Source organism: Lonchura striata, chromosome 1 (assembly GCF_050655825.1).
Source record: "Lonchura striata isolate lonStrDom1 chromosome 1, ASM5065582v1, whole genome shotgun sequence".
Taxonomy (NCBI): Eukaryota; Metazoa; Chordata; class Aves; order Passeriformes; family Estrildidae; genus Lonchura; species Lonchura striata.
Window position 1 is genome coordinate 20,180,576 of NC_140703.1, and position 18,973 is coordinate 20,199,548.

At 46.6% G+C, this 18,973-nt stretch overlaps 1 protein-coding gene across 8 annotated transcripts in view; it reads left to right on the forward strand.

The window, feature by feature from the left end:
• The window catches only part of LOC110477866 (glutamate receptor ionotropic, kainate 1), a 103,646-nt gene extending 85,163 nt beyond the window's left edge, over positions 1–18,483 (forward strand). For 6 of the 8 annotated variants that reach the window (XM_085570547.1, XM_021544024.4, XM_085570670.1 and 3 more), the window contains 4 exons: positions 1,620–1,837; positions 5,818–6,043; positions 10,727–10,977; positions 18,064–18,483. In XM_085570547.1, the coding sequence (XP_085426673.1) occupies positions 1,620–1,837; positions 5,818–6,043; positions 10,727–10,977; positions 18,064–18,219 (851 nt within the window). In that variant the 3' untranslated portion in view covers positions 18,220–18,483. Of the gene's footprint in view, positions 1–1,619; positions 1,838–5,817; positions 6,044–10,726; positions 10,978–12,928; positions 13,095–18,063 lie in introns of all 8 variants that reach the window. The other 2 variants (XM_021544025.2, XM_021544027.2) reach the window with 1 other exon arrangement.
• The last annotated feature ends 490 nt before the right edge of the window (positions 18,484–18,973 follow it).

Consider the following 18,973-nt stretch of genomic DNA (forward strand, 5'->3'; position numbering starts at 1 on the left):
ATCCAGAGAGAGCTCAGAGCCCTTGCAGGGCCTAAAGGGTCTCCAGGAGAGCTGGAGAGGGACTGGGGACAAGGGATGAGAGTGACAGAGTAGGTTTAAATTTGATATCAGGAAAGAATTTGTATGGCTGCCTAAGCTTAAAAGCAAGAATCCCTTCAGGATGACCTGAATGAGCACAGCTTTTGCAGTTCAACCCCATCTTACAAATAGAGAGCAATGAGGAAATATTTCATTGAATTAAAAAAAAAAAATCTAAACAGGAAAGCAAGAAAGCACAGCAGAAGCCCAAACACAATGCCAAGCAGAGCTACAGCTATGGAAAAAAGTCCATTTGGCCTGGGAAATTTCAAGTGAGAGTTTTTGCCTTCAGACTGCTCTCACTGTTAGGCAGTTCTGTCAACACACTCCAACCCTTGGGCTAAGCTTAGCTTTGATCTTTAAGAGACACAGCTTTGTGTTTACAATACAGCTCCAATCTGTTTGCTGGTTGGTGGGGAAAGTTTCACCCTTTCGGTCTCTGCGGCAAAAGTCACATTCAGAGCTTTTGCAGAGTCTGAAAATGTTCTCTGCAATGTTGAAATTTCTTGCAGAACTCACTGAATAGCTGAGGACACATAATATGCCAACATGTTTTTCCAGTAATAGAAAAATGTTTGCCAAATCAAAAGCTTTAGTCCTGAGCATTCTGTTCACAGGCTCTTAAGTATTTTCTTAAGTCCATCCCTCATCAGCAAAATAATTATGCAAAAACTTAACTTTGAAGTCAAATTACTTAGGTGGCCACCTAAGAGCTTTGCTGAACCCCACATTATGCACAGAATTCAGTGGGACCGGCCCCCCAGTAAAAGAGCAGAAAATTTGCCCCAGAATGCTTAGAAACACGAGTATCTCTATGGCTGAAACAGAGGTTATCTGAGCTGCCTGGAAACCATTGCAGTGCTGGTAACACATGCTGCTCTCTGGGGATTTATGGCAATGGCAGAGAGCTGCTCAAATCTGTTTGGAATAATGAGTGTTAAATTCACTGTCCAAAAGTTTGCCTCGCCCTGAGGATCCAAGGGATGTGCCCATCAATCCTCTAATTTTTTCAAATGTGAAGCACATGTTGCTAGTAAGAGGTTTTGTGGGGGCTGAGCTGAGGTTCACTGAGGTCACTGGAGCTGCATTGATCTCCCTGTTGGTGGTGAGATGTGTCGATAGGATGCATGGGGCTGGCTCCTCCTGCGAGGTATTTCTGTCAGGCAGCTGTGAGCAAAAGAGCATTTGCTAAAGAGCTCTGGTTACAGAATTGATTGCAGTGTGCGGGCACAAAGGGACTCCAGAAGCAGACAGAAATACCAGAGTAGCTTGCTGGGGACATACAAGATTAATATCATAAGGCTGGTTAGCTCAGAGAGGTAAGGGGCTTAGACCCAAGGATAATTCCATTTGTCATGTATCATGGCACACATCCCCTTCCCAGTGTATTACCCTTATAAATGTCAGCTGTGCATCTGTGAGATTTTTGTTGAAATCATTTTATCATGCTGCAGCTCATAAAAGCACTCTGTGCCTTAAACCAGGCTGTGGTCTCAGGAAAGCCTCATTTTAATATTATTGTTTTGATGGTGTTGTAACAGGATCAGAGCTGATGCCCAAAGCTCTTTCCACCAGAATAGTTGGAGGAATATGGTGGTTTTTCACCTTAATCATAATCTCATCCTATACTGCCAACCTGGCTGCCTTCCTGACCGTGGAGAGGATGGAATCTCCCATCGACTCGGCGGATGACTTGGCAAAGCAAACCAAGATAGAGTACGGGGCTGTCAGGGACGGATCCACCATGACCTTCTTCAAGGTAAGGTAGCCCCGGGCAACCGCGGGGCCGGAGCCGCTCCCGGCTCTCTAGCGGGGCCAGGAGGTGGAGCCGCAGCATTGCAGGGGTAGGGAAATGCATCATTCACCCAAAACCAAGGCCACAGCATCCCCAGGGATTGGAGGAGAAGATAAATACAGCAAGTACCCCCAGTCAGAGACACAGCATCCCAAGGAATTGGAGGAGTGGGTAAATAAATTATTCACCCACAGCCACAAGAACAGCACCACGAAGGACTGGAGGAGAAGGTAAATACACCAGGTATCCCAGCCTCAGTGGATCCTTCAGCACCAGGAATGTAAAACCCAGCAAGTTTCCCCCAGAACACATGGAAAACCAGCCTGGCAGTGAAGTGCACTGAAGGATAAACCCATCTGGCTGTGATGGGAGACAGGCTATGGACATGGGGATATTCTCCTCCAGCTGGGATGCTATTTCCTTCCAGCCACTTTACTAAAAAGCAGCTGGAAAAGTCTGCTTCTCCTTCTGAAAGCCACATTTGCACCACAGTAATGCCACAGGAAAATGCATGTTTGTTTGTCCCTTTTTTGAATGCTCCATGGTCAATATTACCCAGATTATCAATACAGGGGCCACACACACACCTGAACACATCAGCAAGTGAAAAGTTTTCCGTGGCTAACTGGTAGACAACTGTGATAATTATGTCTTTTTTTCTTATTTATTAGTATTAATTACATACAAAATGGATAATCTCATAAAATGTCAGTGTAAAAGCCAACAAGCTATAAATACAGAATACAAGCACAAAAATCCTGTGACAGTCTGAATTACTTAGCAGCTCCCTCAGCAGTGTCAGCAAGGAAGTCAGGCTCAGGATGAGCCCAGATCAGGCTTTTCCCTGTAGTATCTGAGGATGGTGTTCATGGAGTCACACACAGAGCCTTGCAAAGGCATGAGACTTGGGGAAAAGCAGTTAGGCCGAACAACATTTGTCACAAGAGATGTCTCACTCTCTGGGGACATGCCAAAAAGGCAAAAATCAAAGATTCCTGTGTCACCTGCTCCAGGTGACCCTGCCTTGGCTGGGGGGTTGGACTGGGTGATCTCCAGAGGTCTCTTCCAACCCCAACCATCCTGGGATTCTGGGATTCTGGGATTCTATGTAGTCTGTCCCTGCTAGTGCTGCCAAGAGTGAACTGCCCCTCAAGGCTCTCCTGTGGCTTAACAGAGAGGTCTCCTTGCTGAAAGACAAAAACCAACTGCAGCATTTTGCCACAGTGAGCTCCTGAAATGATGAGCTGACATTTCCACTGAGATGTTCCAGTAAGGCAAGCTCTGGATTCTCCTCTGGCTCTTTCATGCCCAAAGAAGCTCACTGCCATTGATATTCTGAAGTCAAATTTACCTTCAGAGACTAAATTTCAAATCCTGTTGCATCCCTGCATTTTTATAGGAAATAGGTTTTGAAGCTCTACATGAGAAGCTCAGAACAAATTTCCTAGAGCTGTTTTTAGTTTTACACTGATTTCTTTTTGCACCATTAATCCTGCAGGCAGAAATACGTAGGCTTAAAAGCATGTGAGCTTCTAAAAGAAAACATTCAGACAAGGTGGTTAAATATTTATGCACTGCATGTGCCAGCTTCCTTGTGCCTGAAATACATGTGCACAGCAGCACAGGGGAAGGACAGTACAGAAACTGGGTATGGATTCCCTGGCAGGGGGATGGTGACACAGTGAAAATGCATGAAAAATGCAGTGTCTCAGAAGTGTAAACACTCAGTGTTTTTGTATTACGGAAGCATTTCTGTATCCTCACAAGATTAGGAGTCCTGCCCAAAACTTGAAATAAAAAATCCTGGAGTAGCTCTCTGCACAAAACCAGCTACTTCTGTCTTCAGAGGAAGGTTCTGACTTTGCCTCACTCAGACTATGAAATTCTGCATCTACTCCTTGAGCTAAATAAACACACACACCCCCCAGGGACGGAACTGAGAACTGGGAGAAGGCAGCAGGAAAGAATTCAGGCAGTACTTACTCTGCTCCCTCACTCCTCCCAGGGTACAGCTGAGTTACAGCACCTCTGCCGTGACATTTTAGCCTCTGCCCCTTTCCTGGGAGCTGTCCTATCCCCGGGAGTGCTGAAGTGCTGGAAACGGAGAGGGAAAGGAGGGATCGCTGCAGCAGCAGCAGCAAAAACACCCTGAGGAGTGAGGCACAGGGCTGGGTGCCCTGGGAAGGGTCATTGCCTCGAGTGCTTTCTCTGCTGCAAGATGCGATTTGTCAAACCAAATTATACTAAAGCCAAGGAATGCCAAGGGGAACAGATTTTTTTTTTTCAGACCGACGTTTTTCAAAGCAAACTACAGCGTGCTGGGCATTCCTCACTGTGGAGGGGCAGGAACAAGGGAGTGACATGTAGGACACGAGGGGCAAAGCCCAGATCCCTCTGATTTCCAGGACATGTATGGGGCACACATGGAAAAACAAGGTTTCTGGAGACGTCAGGCACAGAAAAACGCAGAGCAGACTCTACAGAACTTTGATTAAGGACTTTGTGCTCCAAGTAGCAGCAGGAAGCCCCTGGAAGATCAGATTACACAGGGTAACTGCTGGATGGGATGGAGGTCAGGAAGCATATTAGAAAAGCAAGGTACTTCCACCGCTTTTCCAAAGCTCCATTTGCATTTATTCAGCCTGACATCACTTGTAGTTAGTGGTGTCTATAAGGCCCGTGCTAACAGTTGTAATTGCCCACTGGTTTGGAATGCATCGGTGTCCCTCTTGCTGTAGTTTCCCCAGAAAAAAAATATTCTGAAGATGACATATTCTTTGAGGAAGTCACTTTTCTGCAGTGACTTTTCTTCTGTGTTGCAACTTGTGCCAGCTCCTGCCTTCTCAAGTGCAGATATGTTTCCACTAAAATTAATGAAAATTCAAAGGCCAAAATTTGGCACAGGATCCATCCTGAGGAAAAAAAAAAATGGGAGCTGGCAAGTTGAGAAGCCAAGATCTTTCTTACTGAATAAGGAATACATCCTTTCACTAAATTCACTGTCAGACTCAGTCTAGTGCATAAACATAGCATCAATTTCAAAAATATTCCCAACTGAGCTATGAAAATGGTTCCTACTTTTGTGGAGAGCCACTTAACCACCTTCAGAGTTTAGTGGTATCCTGTGGCTCACCAAATTGAGGTGGAATTCAGGTGGCATTCAGAGATACTGAATTTATAGGTAAGGCATATTAACATTTAAGGCTCAAAGAAAGAGAAAATCAACTTCTCATGTGAACTCCCCTGAAGCTGGTGTTTAAAACTGAGCATGGAATCAGCTGAGGTGGCTGTAAACCAGAGACAGGGCTTTAGGGACTGAGGAGACACTGCCCTTAACCCCTGTGGCAAAAGGATCATGTCCTTAAGTCTGACTGCAATGGGAAGCACAAAGCAGGAGTTTATTTGGTCTGTGTCTCAAACTTTATCCCTGAAGTACATGACTTCAGGCAGGTGATGTGAACACGACAGGGGCAGATAAATGCTCTGTTCATCACCAGGCTCTTGGAGCAGTGGGTGTGCCCTGGCAGGTGGGAGCAGAGTGTCCCAGGGCAGCAGTGTCCCAGGACAGCAGTGTCCCAGGACAGCAATGTCCTGGGACAGCAGTGTCCCAGGACAGCAGGGTCCCAGGACAGTAGTGCCCCGCTGCATCGGGTCAGCTGCCTGCATACTGCAATCCATGAAGCAGTATGGGCCCAGAAAACTCCAGAGCACTTCACAGCCAGGCCAGTAATGAAGTTCCTGGCACTGCAAAGAAAGTGGGAAACAAGAAGAGATTCCTCAGCATAAAGCCCAGTAAGAGGGAAATGCTGCTGGAAGGAAACACTGCCACCAGTTCCCTGTTGCTCTGGATATGGTACCACCATTGAGGCTGGGGAGGCTGAGAAACATCTGGCAAGGGCAGTTCGGGTGCTGGTGTGATCCTGTGCCTCCTTTTCCCTCTGCAGAAATCAAAAATCTCGACGTATGAGAAGATGTGGGCGTTCATGAGCAGCAGGCAGCAAACAGCGCTGGTGAAGAACAATGATGAGGGCATCCAGCGCGTGCTCACCACCGACTATGCCCTGCTCATGGAGTCCACCAGCATCGAGTACGTCACCCAGAGGAACTGCAACCTCACCCAGATTGGGGGGCTCATCGACTCCAAGGGCTACGGTGTGGGCACCCCCATTGGTAAGAGGCTGGGGAGCACAGCCACAGTGTCCCCTGAGGCAAACGATCCACTCAGCCTTGGGATCTCAGAAACAGGACAAGGGAGAATGGATTCACACTGACAAAACCAGGGCTAGTTGGGATGGGGCCTCTCCCAGCTTCCACCCCCAGCTGTGAGGGTGGGAAGACTCTGCACAGGGTGCCCAGAGAAGCTGTGACTGCCCCTGGATCCCTGGAAGTGTACAAGGCCAGGTTGGACGGGGCTTGGAGTAGCCGGGACAGTAGAAGGTGTCCCATCTGACTGGAAAGGCTTTAAGATCCCTTCCCACCCAAACCATTCTGGCATTCTGTATGAGCCCCAAAGAAAACTGCTTACTCAAAACACTGAAATCCCTGATGCAGAACCTTGAAGTTGATCCTCTGTTCTTTGGTGTTGCTCTGAGGACCAAAAATTCATCTCCTTCAATGCAGAGCTTTAAGACTCCAAATTTCTCCAAACTCTCTCTGGCAGACCTTTTCTAGCATGTCCAGTACCCTAAGATCTTCTAATTGTACAGCATTAAAAATTGTGTCAGATTTTGGTGCTGTGCACTTCAGAACAATTGGCACTGGGGAGCCAGGTTTTGTCCTGTGTTCATAGAATTCTGGAGCCACAGAAGGGTTTGGCTTGGAAAGAATCTCAAAGCCCATCCAGTGCCATCCCCTGCCATGGACAGGGACACCTCCCACTATCCCAGGATGCCCCAAGTCCCATCCACCTGGTGATTGGTTCATCCATTGTTTGACAGAGCAGATATAAATCAGGGAGAAACACTTTTCCACTTGGAACTGTCATTCTTTGTGGTGTTGAGCCCTGTAGACATATTGTCACAGACATGACATCCCAAGTATATTTTTCCACTGGCTGTGTGAGAACAGCCTTGGCACCCTGAGAAAAGTGATACAAAAGCTAAAATCCCCAAGAATGACAAACTCATGGCAAGAGTTTCCTTGTGGTTATAAAGCTGCCACACTTTAAGCCAAGAACAATGAAGGGATAATTGGAACAGATGGCAATCTTCAAAGACAGTCAGCCATTGGAAATGCAGCCATGAAATATATTTATAAGATGTTTCTTGTATGAGAAGTGCACCTTCATTTTTTTGTTAAGAAAAACCTGCAAAATTCAGGGGAATAGATATCCCCAAGCACTGTGGAATAATCCAGCATCATTAAGCATCTCATAAACAACTGATTTCATAAACAAGATAAACCTACCACTACTCAGAGGGACCCCTGAGGCTCTGTTATTTCTCTCAGAGCATTCAAAATTATTGGCTGCAGAGGCTGTATAGGAAAAAAATGAAAAAAAATTTTAAAGGGTTGTCTATGACCTTTAACACCAGATCTTCAGCAATGCTTACCTAGCCTACAGGAGAATGTAAAACCACAGGGTCTGTGACTCCAGAATTTCCAGTGAGGGAGCTGGCCACCACCTTATGACTCCTGAAGAAACAGGGAGGAGAATTCTTGAATCTGGGAAATGTATTATTTTATCAGAGCATCTTCTGCAAGTAAAATACAGCAGTTACAGGCATCAGGAGGAATTTCTCCACAGAAAGGGTGGTCAGGCCTTGGCAGGGACTGCCCAGTGAGATTTCGAGTGCCCATTCCTGGGGGTGTCAGAAAGGCCTGGCACTCAGTGGTCTGGGCTGGGGACAAAGTGGGCACTGGACACAGGCTGGACTCGGTACTCTCAGTTCTTTTCCACTCTCAGTGACTCTGGGATTCTGTGTCAGGGCAGGTTTAACTCCAGGATCAGTGCCAGGCTGATGCAGGTAATTCTAACACTAAAGTTCTTCCCACTTCCTTGGGAGACTGCTAAGAAAGGAGATAAATTAATTTCTTGGCCTAAGAGGTTTGTTAATAGCTCAGAGGCCATAAGTAATGTGCTGAATATTTAAAGAGGTGTGGAGATGGATTTGTGGGTGGTGTTAGCGCTCACCAATAAACTACCACCAGTGCTGCTCTCCAGGCACTCTTGACAAACTCTAAAAGCCCGTGCAGAAATCTGGAGGTGCCTGTTACCCTCCAGATGAATTGTGGTGCGGCTTTCGGGGGTCATTTGCGGCTGTCCCCCGTCCCTCCCCAGCCCCCCGGGACCCTTCGGCTAGCTGTCCCCTCCAGGGACCGGGGTTTGCCACGGTCCCGCTGCACTGGGCTCACCAGGCAGCGGCTGGGTTAGCATGGTTTGAGCGGCAGCGTTGCCTCAGTCGCCGCAAGGGATTGGGATAAAGAGACAAAGAGAGGTCAATTGTGTGCGGTCCAGAGAGATTGTATTGCCTGAACAGTTGCAGGGACAAAAGACCCTGGGATACTACCCAGATACAGTTTTATACAGCAAAATTAAGAGATAAGGTCTAAACAATAGAGACAGTGTCCAGCTTAGGCACATCAGAATCACCCCAGGGGTCAGGTCAAATGGGAACTGCTCAGGGGTGGGGAGAAGGGGGTTCACAGAGAAATGCTGAAGCAAAACTTTCCTGAAACAATGGGGCATACAGAAATGTATCTTTTCCTCAGTTTCCCATTCCCAAGGCCTTTCTAAAATCCTTCCTCCACACTACCATGCCAGCATGATAGCAACATCTCCCTCTTCTTTACTTAATAAGATGAATGGTGCCTTGGGAGAAGGTAAACTGTGGCTCTTAAACTGCAGTGTCTTTCTGCTTGTCATCTTCCCTTCCGTGAAGGCAGCAGCAATGAAAACAGGTGTGGAAGCCTTCGGCTTCGAGGTGATGACCTTGGAGATGATTCACTTAAGAATCCCAAATGCTAACAGAACTAAAAACAGTGCAACTAGAAAGTAAAAGATGTCTTTTAAAAGAGACACTGCCCACCCAGAAAGGTCCCAGTGTTTGGAGGTGTTTCTGGCCTATTTTCTGTGCTGTTATTTTTGGGTCTTTAACAGCAAGCACACAGTTCATCCATTCTTACAGCAGGCACGTTTTCCTCTCAGAGCTGGCTGCCCCCTGCAGTGCTGGTCTCTGGCTTCCCAGATGGATTTGGGATAGTCTGACACATGTCTCCTGGCAGCTGTGGTCACAGCATGGCCCAGTGCTGGCAGTGCTCTGGCCCAGAAGCAGCTGAGTGGTGGCACAACAAATGAGGAGCTGCAATGTTCCTCACGCTGTTCTCCTCAGACAGGGCTAGGGAATGAAGGAAATGGAGAGCAGCAAAGGGGACATGGATCCATGGGACAAGTGTTTTTTACAGCATCCTGCACAGTAAAATAAGGAGCAAAACTGAAGCTGTGAAGACTATTTTGATGCATAAGGACTCAGGAGTGGTGCCTCAGTGAGATTTTTCTGAACTGCCATGTGATCCCTGCAATTCTGGCATATATTCTGCCTTAAAGCTTGGTTTGCCTTGATGGAATTCAGTTTGCAAAGCCTTTAATGTGCAGCAAAATGAGGCTTTGGTGAAATAGTGGTTGAAGAAAATCTGAGAATCACAGAATGGCCCCGACTGGGAGGGATTTTGAAGCCCATCCAGTTCCATCCCTGCCATGGGCAGGGACACTCTCCACTGTCCCAGGCTGCTCCAAACCCCAGTGTCCAGCCTGGCTTTGCACACTTCCAGGGATCCAGGGGAAGCCACAGCTGCTCTGGGCACCCTGTGCCAGGGTCTGCCTACTCTTATAGGGAAAAACTTCTTTCCAATATCCCACCTAATCCTACCCTCTGGCAGTGGAAGCCATTCCCCCGTGTCCTGTCCCTCCATGTCTTATTAATGTGCTACTAAAGGGGGGGAAAAGGGAAAATAAGTAGCTGCAGGGCTTTCAGCTCTGCATTTCATCCCAGACTCCAAACGTTTCCAGCTGTAGGGAGTACAGCATGGCAGGATTTGGGAGCACACATGTACCTTCGGAGCCAAACAGCATCTCACAGAATCACAGAACCATTCTTACAAGTCCACCCTCCTTGCAATCACAAAATACTGGTCCCACAAAGTCTCTCTCACAAACAAAGGCTGCAGGTTTTTGGAAGATGGAGAAGCTGAGCAGAGTGTGTGAAAGCAAATCTAAGCGGACTGAACCACCCAGTGTGACCCCAGTCCTTGCCAGACACTGCCCAGGCCCATAAAGCTGAAGAGCCTGCACACACATCATTTAGAAAATGGTGGCCTGCAAACCAAAAGCATGAAATTGTTGCTATTTTCAGCTTTCAGGGTCACTATTGTTGCAAAGCACAATAAAAAGGACTTGTCCACACGGTGTTCTCACAAGCTGTAGTTAGTTGAGGTGGAGCTGTGAGTGTAAATGAGAAGAGAAAATGTCTGTGGACTCCTCTGAGGCAGCCCTCATTTACAGGCAGCAGGAAAAACCAACAGATGCTGGAGTCAATAGAAGGGGTGCAAAGCGGAAATTCTCAAAGAGTGCTCAGCAATATTCAAATATGATGTGGAGGAATGCCTTAGCAGGAAAACCCATTGCCAAGGCTTAAATAAACCTCACTAGGAAACCCTAAAATTATCATGAATTCTCAAATATCCGCACCAGTGGAGCCTTCTGCTTCACAGTCCCCAGGGCAGACACCAACAGATTCCCCTTCCCAGCACCAGCCTTTCCAGCTGGAATAATCCCCCTGTGATAAGGGAGGCTTCTGCCTCAGATGGTGGCAGCTGCTCCCTGCAGCACTGCCAGGCCTCGCTGTCCCCTTGCAGGGTCCCCATACAGGGACAAGATCACCATCGCCATCCTGCAGCTGCAGGAGGAGGGCAAGCTGCACATGATGAAGGAGAAGTGGTGGCGAGGCAACGGCTGCCCTGAGGAGGACAGCAAGGAAGCCAGCGCCCTCGGGGTGGAGAACATCGGGGGCATCTTCATCGTGCTGGCGGCAGGGCTGGTGCTCTCGGTGTTTGTGGCCATCGGCGAGTTCATCTACAAATCACGCAAGAACAGCGACATCGAGCAGGTGAGCGACCCCTCCCTGCTCCTGCCAGGCTGAGCACGGGGGCTCTGCAGTACACTCCTCCTGGATGGAGTGTGCATTTCCCGCTGCTGAGTTCTCAGCTGGCGGTCCTGCCTCTAATGACAACAATTAATAACAACACAGAAGTGCCTCACCCACTGTCCAATTAGTGCTGCTTAGCAGGGCAGTGCGGAACAAGGGCAATTAATTTCTCAAACAGTTTCTGGTTGAACTTCAGGATTTCCAACATAAATTACATTGGAAAGGAATAAAACACAACTGGGCTGTTGGGTTTTTAATATGGCATTATCACAGCCACTTGAGTAACAAAGGGAAGCAAATCCCAAGAGTAATTTTCCTCTTGCTCTAGAAAGCATCTTTTTTCAGAGCCACGGGTTTATCAGTTGTGCTGAAGGATGCACTTCAAAGCAGGGAGGTCTACTGAGAGGTGATGGAGGCCACTGTAATGTAAGATTATGGAGCCAAAGAAATTCTGCTTATAGCTCCACTGACTTGTAATGAGCAGTGTAAAAGGGCAGAGGAAAACAAAGGAAATGCTGTGTGTAAATCACACCTTGGGCATTAGAGTGGTTTGTGAGAAGGGATCAATCCTTAAAACCAAGTGTAAACACCCCTTTAGAGACCCACCAGCGCTGTTAAAGCAGCAGGGCTGAGCAGGACCTTGGAGACTGTTCCTAAGCTGTTATTCAGCCCCTCCTGCCTGGGGCAGTTTGTTCTGCCTCTGTCCTGGATCCTGCTGTGGCCCTGTTTGGCTCCTGTTCTCTCCAGCAGGACATTCCCGAGGAACAAAGGGACCTCACCCTGCAGGACCAGGGGGTGACTCTGAATCCACAAATGTCCTCATTTCCTCACTCTAGGCTCCCAGACACAAGGCACCCACCTTGAAGCGGGTTAAGTTCTCTTTGCACTTTGAGGTGGGAAAGGTTGGAGCTTTTCCATGAGGGATTCCTCTTCCCCATCCAAAGTATTATCTTACAAGGGTGGTGACATAAATGCCAGGAATAGCTGTTGAGACAAAGACCCTCCCTGAGGGCAGCAGGGATTCATGGGAGGAGAACAGAACATTTTGAGCTCACTCTTGGAGGTGCACTTTGCATTAAAAGCCATGCCACTGTCTGCAAAGAATAGATGCAGCTCATGGAGCAACCCCAGGACATGCCAATCAAAGGGTCCCTGGTTTGGGATAAGGTAGAGATAAAGGATTCATGTGTTTGCACATATTGCAGCTTTCTAATAAGTACTTTAGCCCATTTTAGCACAAAATGCATAAAAAATGTATTGGTGTCTTTGTTTTGTTCATGTCTCAGGAGATCATTTATTTAAATACGTTTTGGAGAACAGTTGCAGCTAATTAAAATATTTAGCATAATTAAAATGTTTCGTTTAAGTGCTAACATGGTGCACAATATCCTGGAAACTTTGCAGGAGTCTGTGCAAGGCAATGCCTCCCTGGAGGCAGGGCTAAAGCAGACGTAAAGCTTTAGGCCAGGGGTGTTAATTTACTAAGCAATAAGTGGGGTGCATAACACACGTGTGCACACCCCCCATTTCTGCATCTGCACTGCTGCCACTCAGCACGGTGTTGCTTAATAACTAGAATCATCAAGTGAGTTAATGTGGCACATCCTGCTTCTTTTCCAGAAGCAATTTCACTGAGAGCACAACACCAACGATTCCAGTGTTTCTCTCTGGTTTCTCTGGGATTGTTTTCTCTTTTCCCTGGTGAGATAAACAGCTTAGATGGGAAATGCTGTGCAGGGTGTGTTATCACTATGATAGTCTAAAGCATTGTTGAATACAGCCTGTGACTTTTCTGTTCCCATGAGTGGAGTGTCTTTTGATTTAAATGGCTTTTGAATCATTCGCATGCTTGTTTTCAGTTTTGCTTCGTTCATTTATTTACTTTCTCCATTTCTCTTCTCTTGCATGCAAGGCCTTTTGTTTCTTTTATGGACTGCAGTGTAAGCAACCCCACCCGTCCAACTCCACCTCGGGCACCACCTTATCCACGGAGTTAGACTGTGGCAAGTTAATCCGGGAGGAGCGAGGGATCCGAGCACAGCCCTCGATCCACACGGTGTAGTCAGGAGAGGACCAAGGTGTGTTGGGGAGAGCATCACACCCCGGCAGGGCGCCCTGCCTGGGGTTAACAGGGGATAAACTGATGTAGGTTAAATTGCCAAAGCCCCCGAAATCCAAAATCCAAAATCCAGGCAGTTTAAATATGTGTCACAGGATATAATTACACCATCAGCAAGGAGCTCAGCAGAGCTGGTAGCCTTTCAGAATTATCACAGCCTCTCATGTGCAATTGTTGCCTTGTCATTTCCTGGGGTAATTCACCTGCTTCAGGTAAGAAAAATTATTTACCTCCTTTTCATCTCCTCCCCAACCCGAGCTGAACAGTGGAAGTTACTGAAAGCAGGGAGAAACATCCAGCTTGGTCTTGGCTGCAAGTGGGCCAGCCAGCTCTTAGTTCAGAATCTCCCAAACACCTGCAGGGCTCCATTAACTCCTGAACCCCTGTAACCAGCAGCCAGAGATGTTGAGTTGGCATCTCTTATTCCCTGTGTCAATATTTAATTAATTTTAATTACACCATTTAAAATGCATTACTCAAAGCCTGCAAGTAACTATCATAGCACAAAATCAGACCCATCAGTTAAATTTTATGCCATGTAACCATTAAGGTCATATTCAACAGGAGCACCCTCAGGCAACACCCACACAGACCATTAAAAGGGCAACTCCGTTGTCTTGTTTGAGCAATTCACAAGGTTCATTTGTAACAGAGAAACTCCTTTGTGGGAAAGTTGGGTATCAGTTTATCCCAGACAGCAAAGCACTGGCATTGCTTTGCATATTGCACCCTGGTGGCATGTTTTGTGTAGGAGGCTGGCACTGGATGTGTTTACACCCTGGTTGGACAACACTTGGATTTCTTCCAGCCCTCAGCCAGTCAGGGGCTAACAGGGAAGGGGACAATGGACTGGATGTGGGTTTGCCACCAAAAAACATACGTCAACAATCTGAGATGCACAAAGTTCACAGAAATGCCAGCTTAAAGGATGTCATGAACTGTGGCAAACCCCAGTGTTCCCAAACCCTCTTACCTGTATTCCATTGTATCCAGATTCCCATCAGTCTCACCAGCTCGTCTCCATCCCCTCAGCCCTATTTTATGTTTTCCTGCCCAGTGGAGCTCCTGCTCATCAGACAAATTACTGCTCTGTTTTCCTGAGGCCATTTCTGCCCTCTGCTGCAGTCAGGGACCTTGCTGGAGTGGATTCCTTCACACCCAAAGTGCTCTCCCTTGAATGGTTCCTGTGTACCTGGCTCCTGAGGACAGCCAGAGCAAGCAGTGCCCTGTGATCTTCTGTTACCCCTGTCCCCGTGTTGATGCTGCTGGCAGCAGGCTGGAGTGCTTTGTGACAAAGCTGTGCTGCTCACAGCTTGGCTGCTCCAATTCTTCCCTGCCGATCTGGGGGTGGGAGTTTGTGCTGCACTCCAGATGCTGCAAGAAATTGTCTTGCTCAGAATGGTCTCTTAACTTGTTTGAATAGGGCCCTGAAAGCTCTGGCTCTCCATAAAATGCTCCTTTTTGCCAGCAAAGACCTGAATTAGGTCCTCTGAATACCTGATTTAAGAAAATACTTTTTATTTGCAGCTTCCCAGTAGAAGAGACTTAAAACTAATTCAATTCAGCTCCTCTCAACTCTCAGAGGAGAAGGAAGATGCCTAATGTGTTTATGTCCAGCATTGCTCCACGCAAGAAATCCTCTGGGTTGCAGCTTGGATCGGTTTTGTAATTGTTCCTTAGATTAGTGCCGGATCCAGAGAGTTTCTGTCACTTGCTGAGTAAACATTTTCCCAGCTCTCAGTCCCACAGCCCCACTGGCAGGGACAGCCATCGTTCCCTGGGTTTAGCTGTCCCACAGACAGCTCCACAGGCTGGCAGCAGTTCCCCAGGGGAATACCAAAGCAGCTCCTGCTATCCCTGACAGAGACTCATCCCTACCTACAAAAACATTTATCAAAAATCATCACTGGTGCCCAGGTGATGTGGGAGAACAGCAAGCAGCTTTTCTGATTGTTCTTGTGAACAGAGCTCAAAGGAACAGTTTTTGTAAGTGGGGAAGAGTTAAATTAATCCCTGGATTACTATCACACTGTTTTGACAGACACTGTTCAATAGACGCTGTCAGGTTAAAGGAGTTAGTTTGGGGATCTTCTCATGCCATCAGAATATGCCTCTCTTCATGCCATCTGTGTGACAGAATACTCACACAGATCCTCAGTGTGCCCCAGCAGCAGTTTGCTCATGAAAATAAATTAATTTGGATATTTTTCCTTCTGTGCAAAATTAAATCAAGTTCCTTTCAGCACAAGACACAGGTCAGTGTCCCAGCTGATTCCTGCAATTCCTCCTCTGTCCCTTAGATGCTCAGGAGTTCTTCCAGAATGAAATCTGCCCCACATCCTTCGATTTTCACAGTTCCTATTACTTCAACAACACACTGGGCTTTGAGTGGCTTCTTTATTGTTATTTGGTTGGTTTTTCAAGGTATTAATAAAATGCATTGTCTTCAGTAGTAGCCCAGCAGCAGAAGCAACAGCTTGATAAATCCTGACCACAACTATTTTTTCCATTGTTTCTACTTTATGTTATTTATTTGTTTGTTTTTTAATTCTGAATCTGTAATTCTCCTAAAGTTTAGCACAGACTTCTGCATGGGAGTGCAAGGAAGGATTTGGGAGCTTCATGACTAAGCTTTAGCAGCTGCTGAAATGACCAAAGGGCGCAGAGAAAGAGTCCCACATCACACAGAGAGCAGAACCTAGTCTGTTTTTAAAGGATGACATTTCCTTTTCCTTTTACATGCCATTGCTGGCAGCATTTTGACACTGCCAGAATGAGAAACTTAAGCTGGCTGAAAGCAAAATGTTAAATTCCTTATTAAGTTGTAAAAGGGATTGATCTGTGCCATTCTGCTCTTGCTCTGGGCAGACCTCAGCAGTGGACTGACCAGCATGGGAAAAGAAGGGGTTTTAAAGCAATCCTTTCAGTCTGGCCACCTGAATACAAGACAAAAAGACAGTATATCACCCTTTTTAATTGAATTTTAATGTCAACATCCCCTTTTTGAAGGCTGCTTTGTAGGTGCTGCTCAGAGGGCTTGGGCTCAGAGGTCTTGGGCTTCCCCATGGGGTTTGTTCCTTGTCCATGGCTTTCCTATAAACCTCACACCATTCTGGCTGAGGCTGTGTTCACTCTGCACTACTTTACCTAAGAATAACTTGGAGTCTTCTTGATAATAATTATTTTAAAATTCAAAGCACTCTGAAGTGGAGCCACTGGGCACTCCACAGACCAGATATTATAAACCTCCCAGCAATATATTCTGTGTATGTGTCTGCAGATGCAAAATGAACTTCACAGGGCTGTTTTGTGGAGATGAATGTGAAGGGCGTTGTGGTTATTGCACAGTCTGAGTAATAGAAATCCTGTTGGAAAATTAAAGTACCAGCCTTATTAACAAGGCACACTTTCACCTGCAGAAATCCTCCCTGCCTGCACTCTGCAGAGAGTAATGGCTGGGATTAAATACAACACATTAGGAGGTTAGTGAGAAACACAGGGAAAGAAAATACAAGTAAGACTGATCAATCCTACAAAGGATTAATAGGGTCCTGTCTCTAGTTACCATGGAGTTCTGGATTCACTTTGTAATCCAGATTTTAAAAACTCAGTTAAAGCTGAGACCACAGAGAGCAGCAACCCAGGCCAAGCCAGCCACTCAGAGCCTTTGGGTTCACTCATCTGGGGATCAGAGGTGCTGCTCTCCAGAAAAGCTTGGAGCGATGCAGGAAGGGTGTCCCGAGGATACCGGCTCCTCCTGCTGCTCCAGGGGAAAGGAGCGCCGGGGTCCCTGGCTTATCTCAACAAAGGGAAGGTATTTAAATGGTAATTGCAGAGCAGAGGCCTGTCCACCACAGCTGTCATTTCACAGGACAGCATGCACTGCCCTGGCTGCGCCCATTGACTCCGGGCAGTGACACTGATTAACAGGAGTTTAATTTACCTTGGAACCGTAGATGAACAAAAATACAGCACCTCAGAGAAGGAGAATATTGAGCTATGAATCTGACACGGTCTGGGATCTCAGCCTGTGTGCAGCCCAGCCCATGCGGACAAGGTGGCACACACAGGACATGACATTCACACCCACATCAGTCACACACTTCACTCACCTTGGTGAAGGCTTAAAGCTTTGTTTTTCCCTGCTGCCATCACTTGATTTTATATATCAATAATCTGTTAATGTATATTTGCACAGAACAATTGTTGTGGAATTTTTTTGCAAAGCCAGATACTTCCACTTAAAAGCTACTTGTGTTTCTTTGTTATATGTAATTATTCCAGCTGTGGATTTTAAAATATGTTTCCACTTACCCCAAATGTCTTTGTTCATGTTGTGATGGTGGGAAGAACGAAGATCTCCTCTTTCTTTCCAATCCTTTCAGCTCCCTTATTTTTGTGGTAATTATCTCCTTTCTTCACCACACAATATTTGAAAAGATTCCTTCCAAAGAAAAGAAGATTGAGGCCTGTGCTATATTTGAGAAATGTCTGTTCATTTCATGAAGGAAAAATAGCTAAACCACAAAGAAATCTTAAAAACCCTCTTCTTTGTCTTCTCCAGCATGCTTATTGTGACTAAAGTATATGGTGTTTAAAACGAGATCTTTTCTTTTGTAAGGTCAGGGACAACTAAGAAAGGGTAAGTTTTGTGACACGAAGCCACCAAAACATGGCGAAGGCGCCTGTGGGGTATTTCAGAAATACTCACAAACATCTTTTTTAGTGGAGCTGAAGTTAAATGAGAGTCACTGGAAGATGAGCTAGGGAAAACACCCTGCTGTGTGCAGTCACCTGTTGTGTGCAGGGATTTATTCCCAGCCAGATCTCCTGAGGAGCTTGCCAAGCCCCATGAGGGTGCAGGCTGAGCTCCAGCTGGGCTCTCTGTCCACGGCAGGATTGTTTAATGCCATCCCCTCTGCCCGCAGTGTCTGTCTTTCAACGCCATCATGGAGGAGCTGGGAATTTCCCTCAAGCACCAGAAGAAGCTGAAGAAGAGGTCGAGGATGAAGGGGAAATCATCCTTCCCAAGCATCCTGACATGCCAGCAGCGGCGCATGCCAAGGAAGGAGACCATGACATGAGCGGGCAGGGGCAGCAGGACAGAGCCACCCTGCCCCAGGGGACACAAACTCCTGCTCCTCAGAGGCTCTCTGTGGTTTCTTTTTTTAATCTAGAGGTACAGCAGCTGAAATTCTCCTACTGATCCTCCAGCAGGTGTCTGGCTCTTCCTCTGGGCTGGATTTCTCTACTCACCTGATCTGCATCTCTGTCCCCTCCCTGTGCATCGCTGTATGTGCTTTCTAAATAAATAAATAAACAACTGACAGGGTTCTTTTTTCCTAGAATATGGGAGTGAAACTTTTCTTTTCCCTTCTGAAGCAAAGATTGCAGCTCTGCTGAGCACAGTTGTTTAGGAACCAGGCCCCAGACACCAAAGTGAAAATCCACACTATTAATCCATAAACTGTGGGTATGGAAATGGATAAAGTACAAGGGTACCCAACGACAAGGCTTTTTCATTTTGTCTGCTACTGTAAGGAGCACTCTGCAGGCTCTTTTCTGTGAGAAACTTGCTTTCCACCATCTTTTCCCTTCTCCATTTATTTTAAAACATGATTAATTTGTAATCGCATAGCACCAAGTGATACCATCAGCAGGTGCTGGTATTTAAAAAGAAAAATCAAAATCTCCAAGGAGTGACCAGTGAGCAACACTGACACAGCCACACTGCCATGTCCTGAAGATCCTGATGCCAGTAGAACAGTTCTTGATTTGGAAATTAAAATCTCTGAGAAATGAGGGCTGAAAATGTTCAGTTTATAACAATGTTATAAC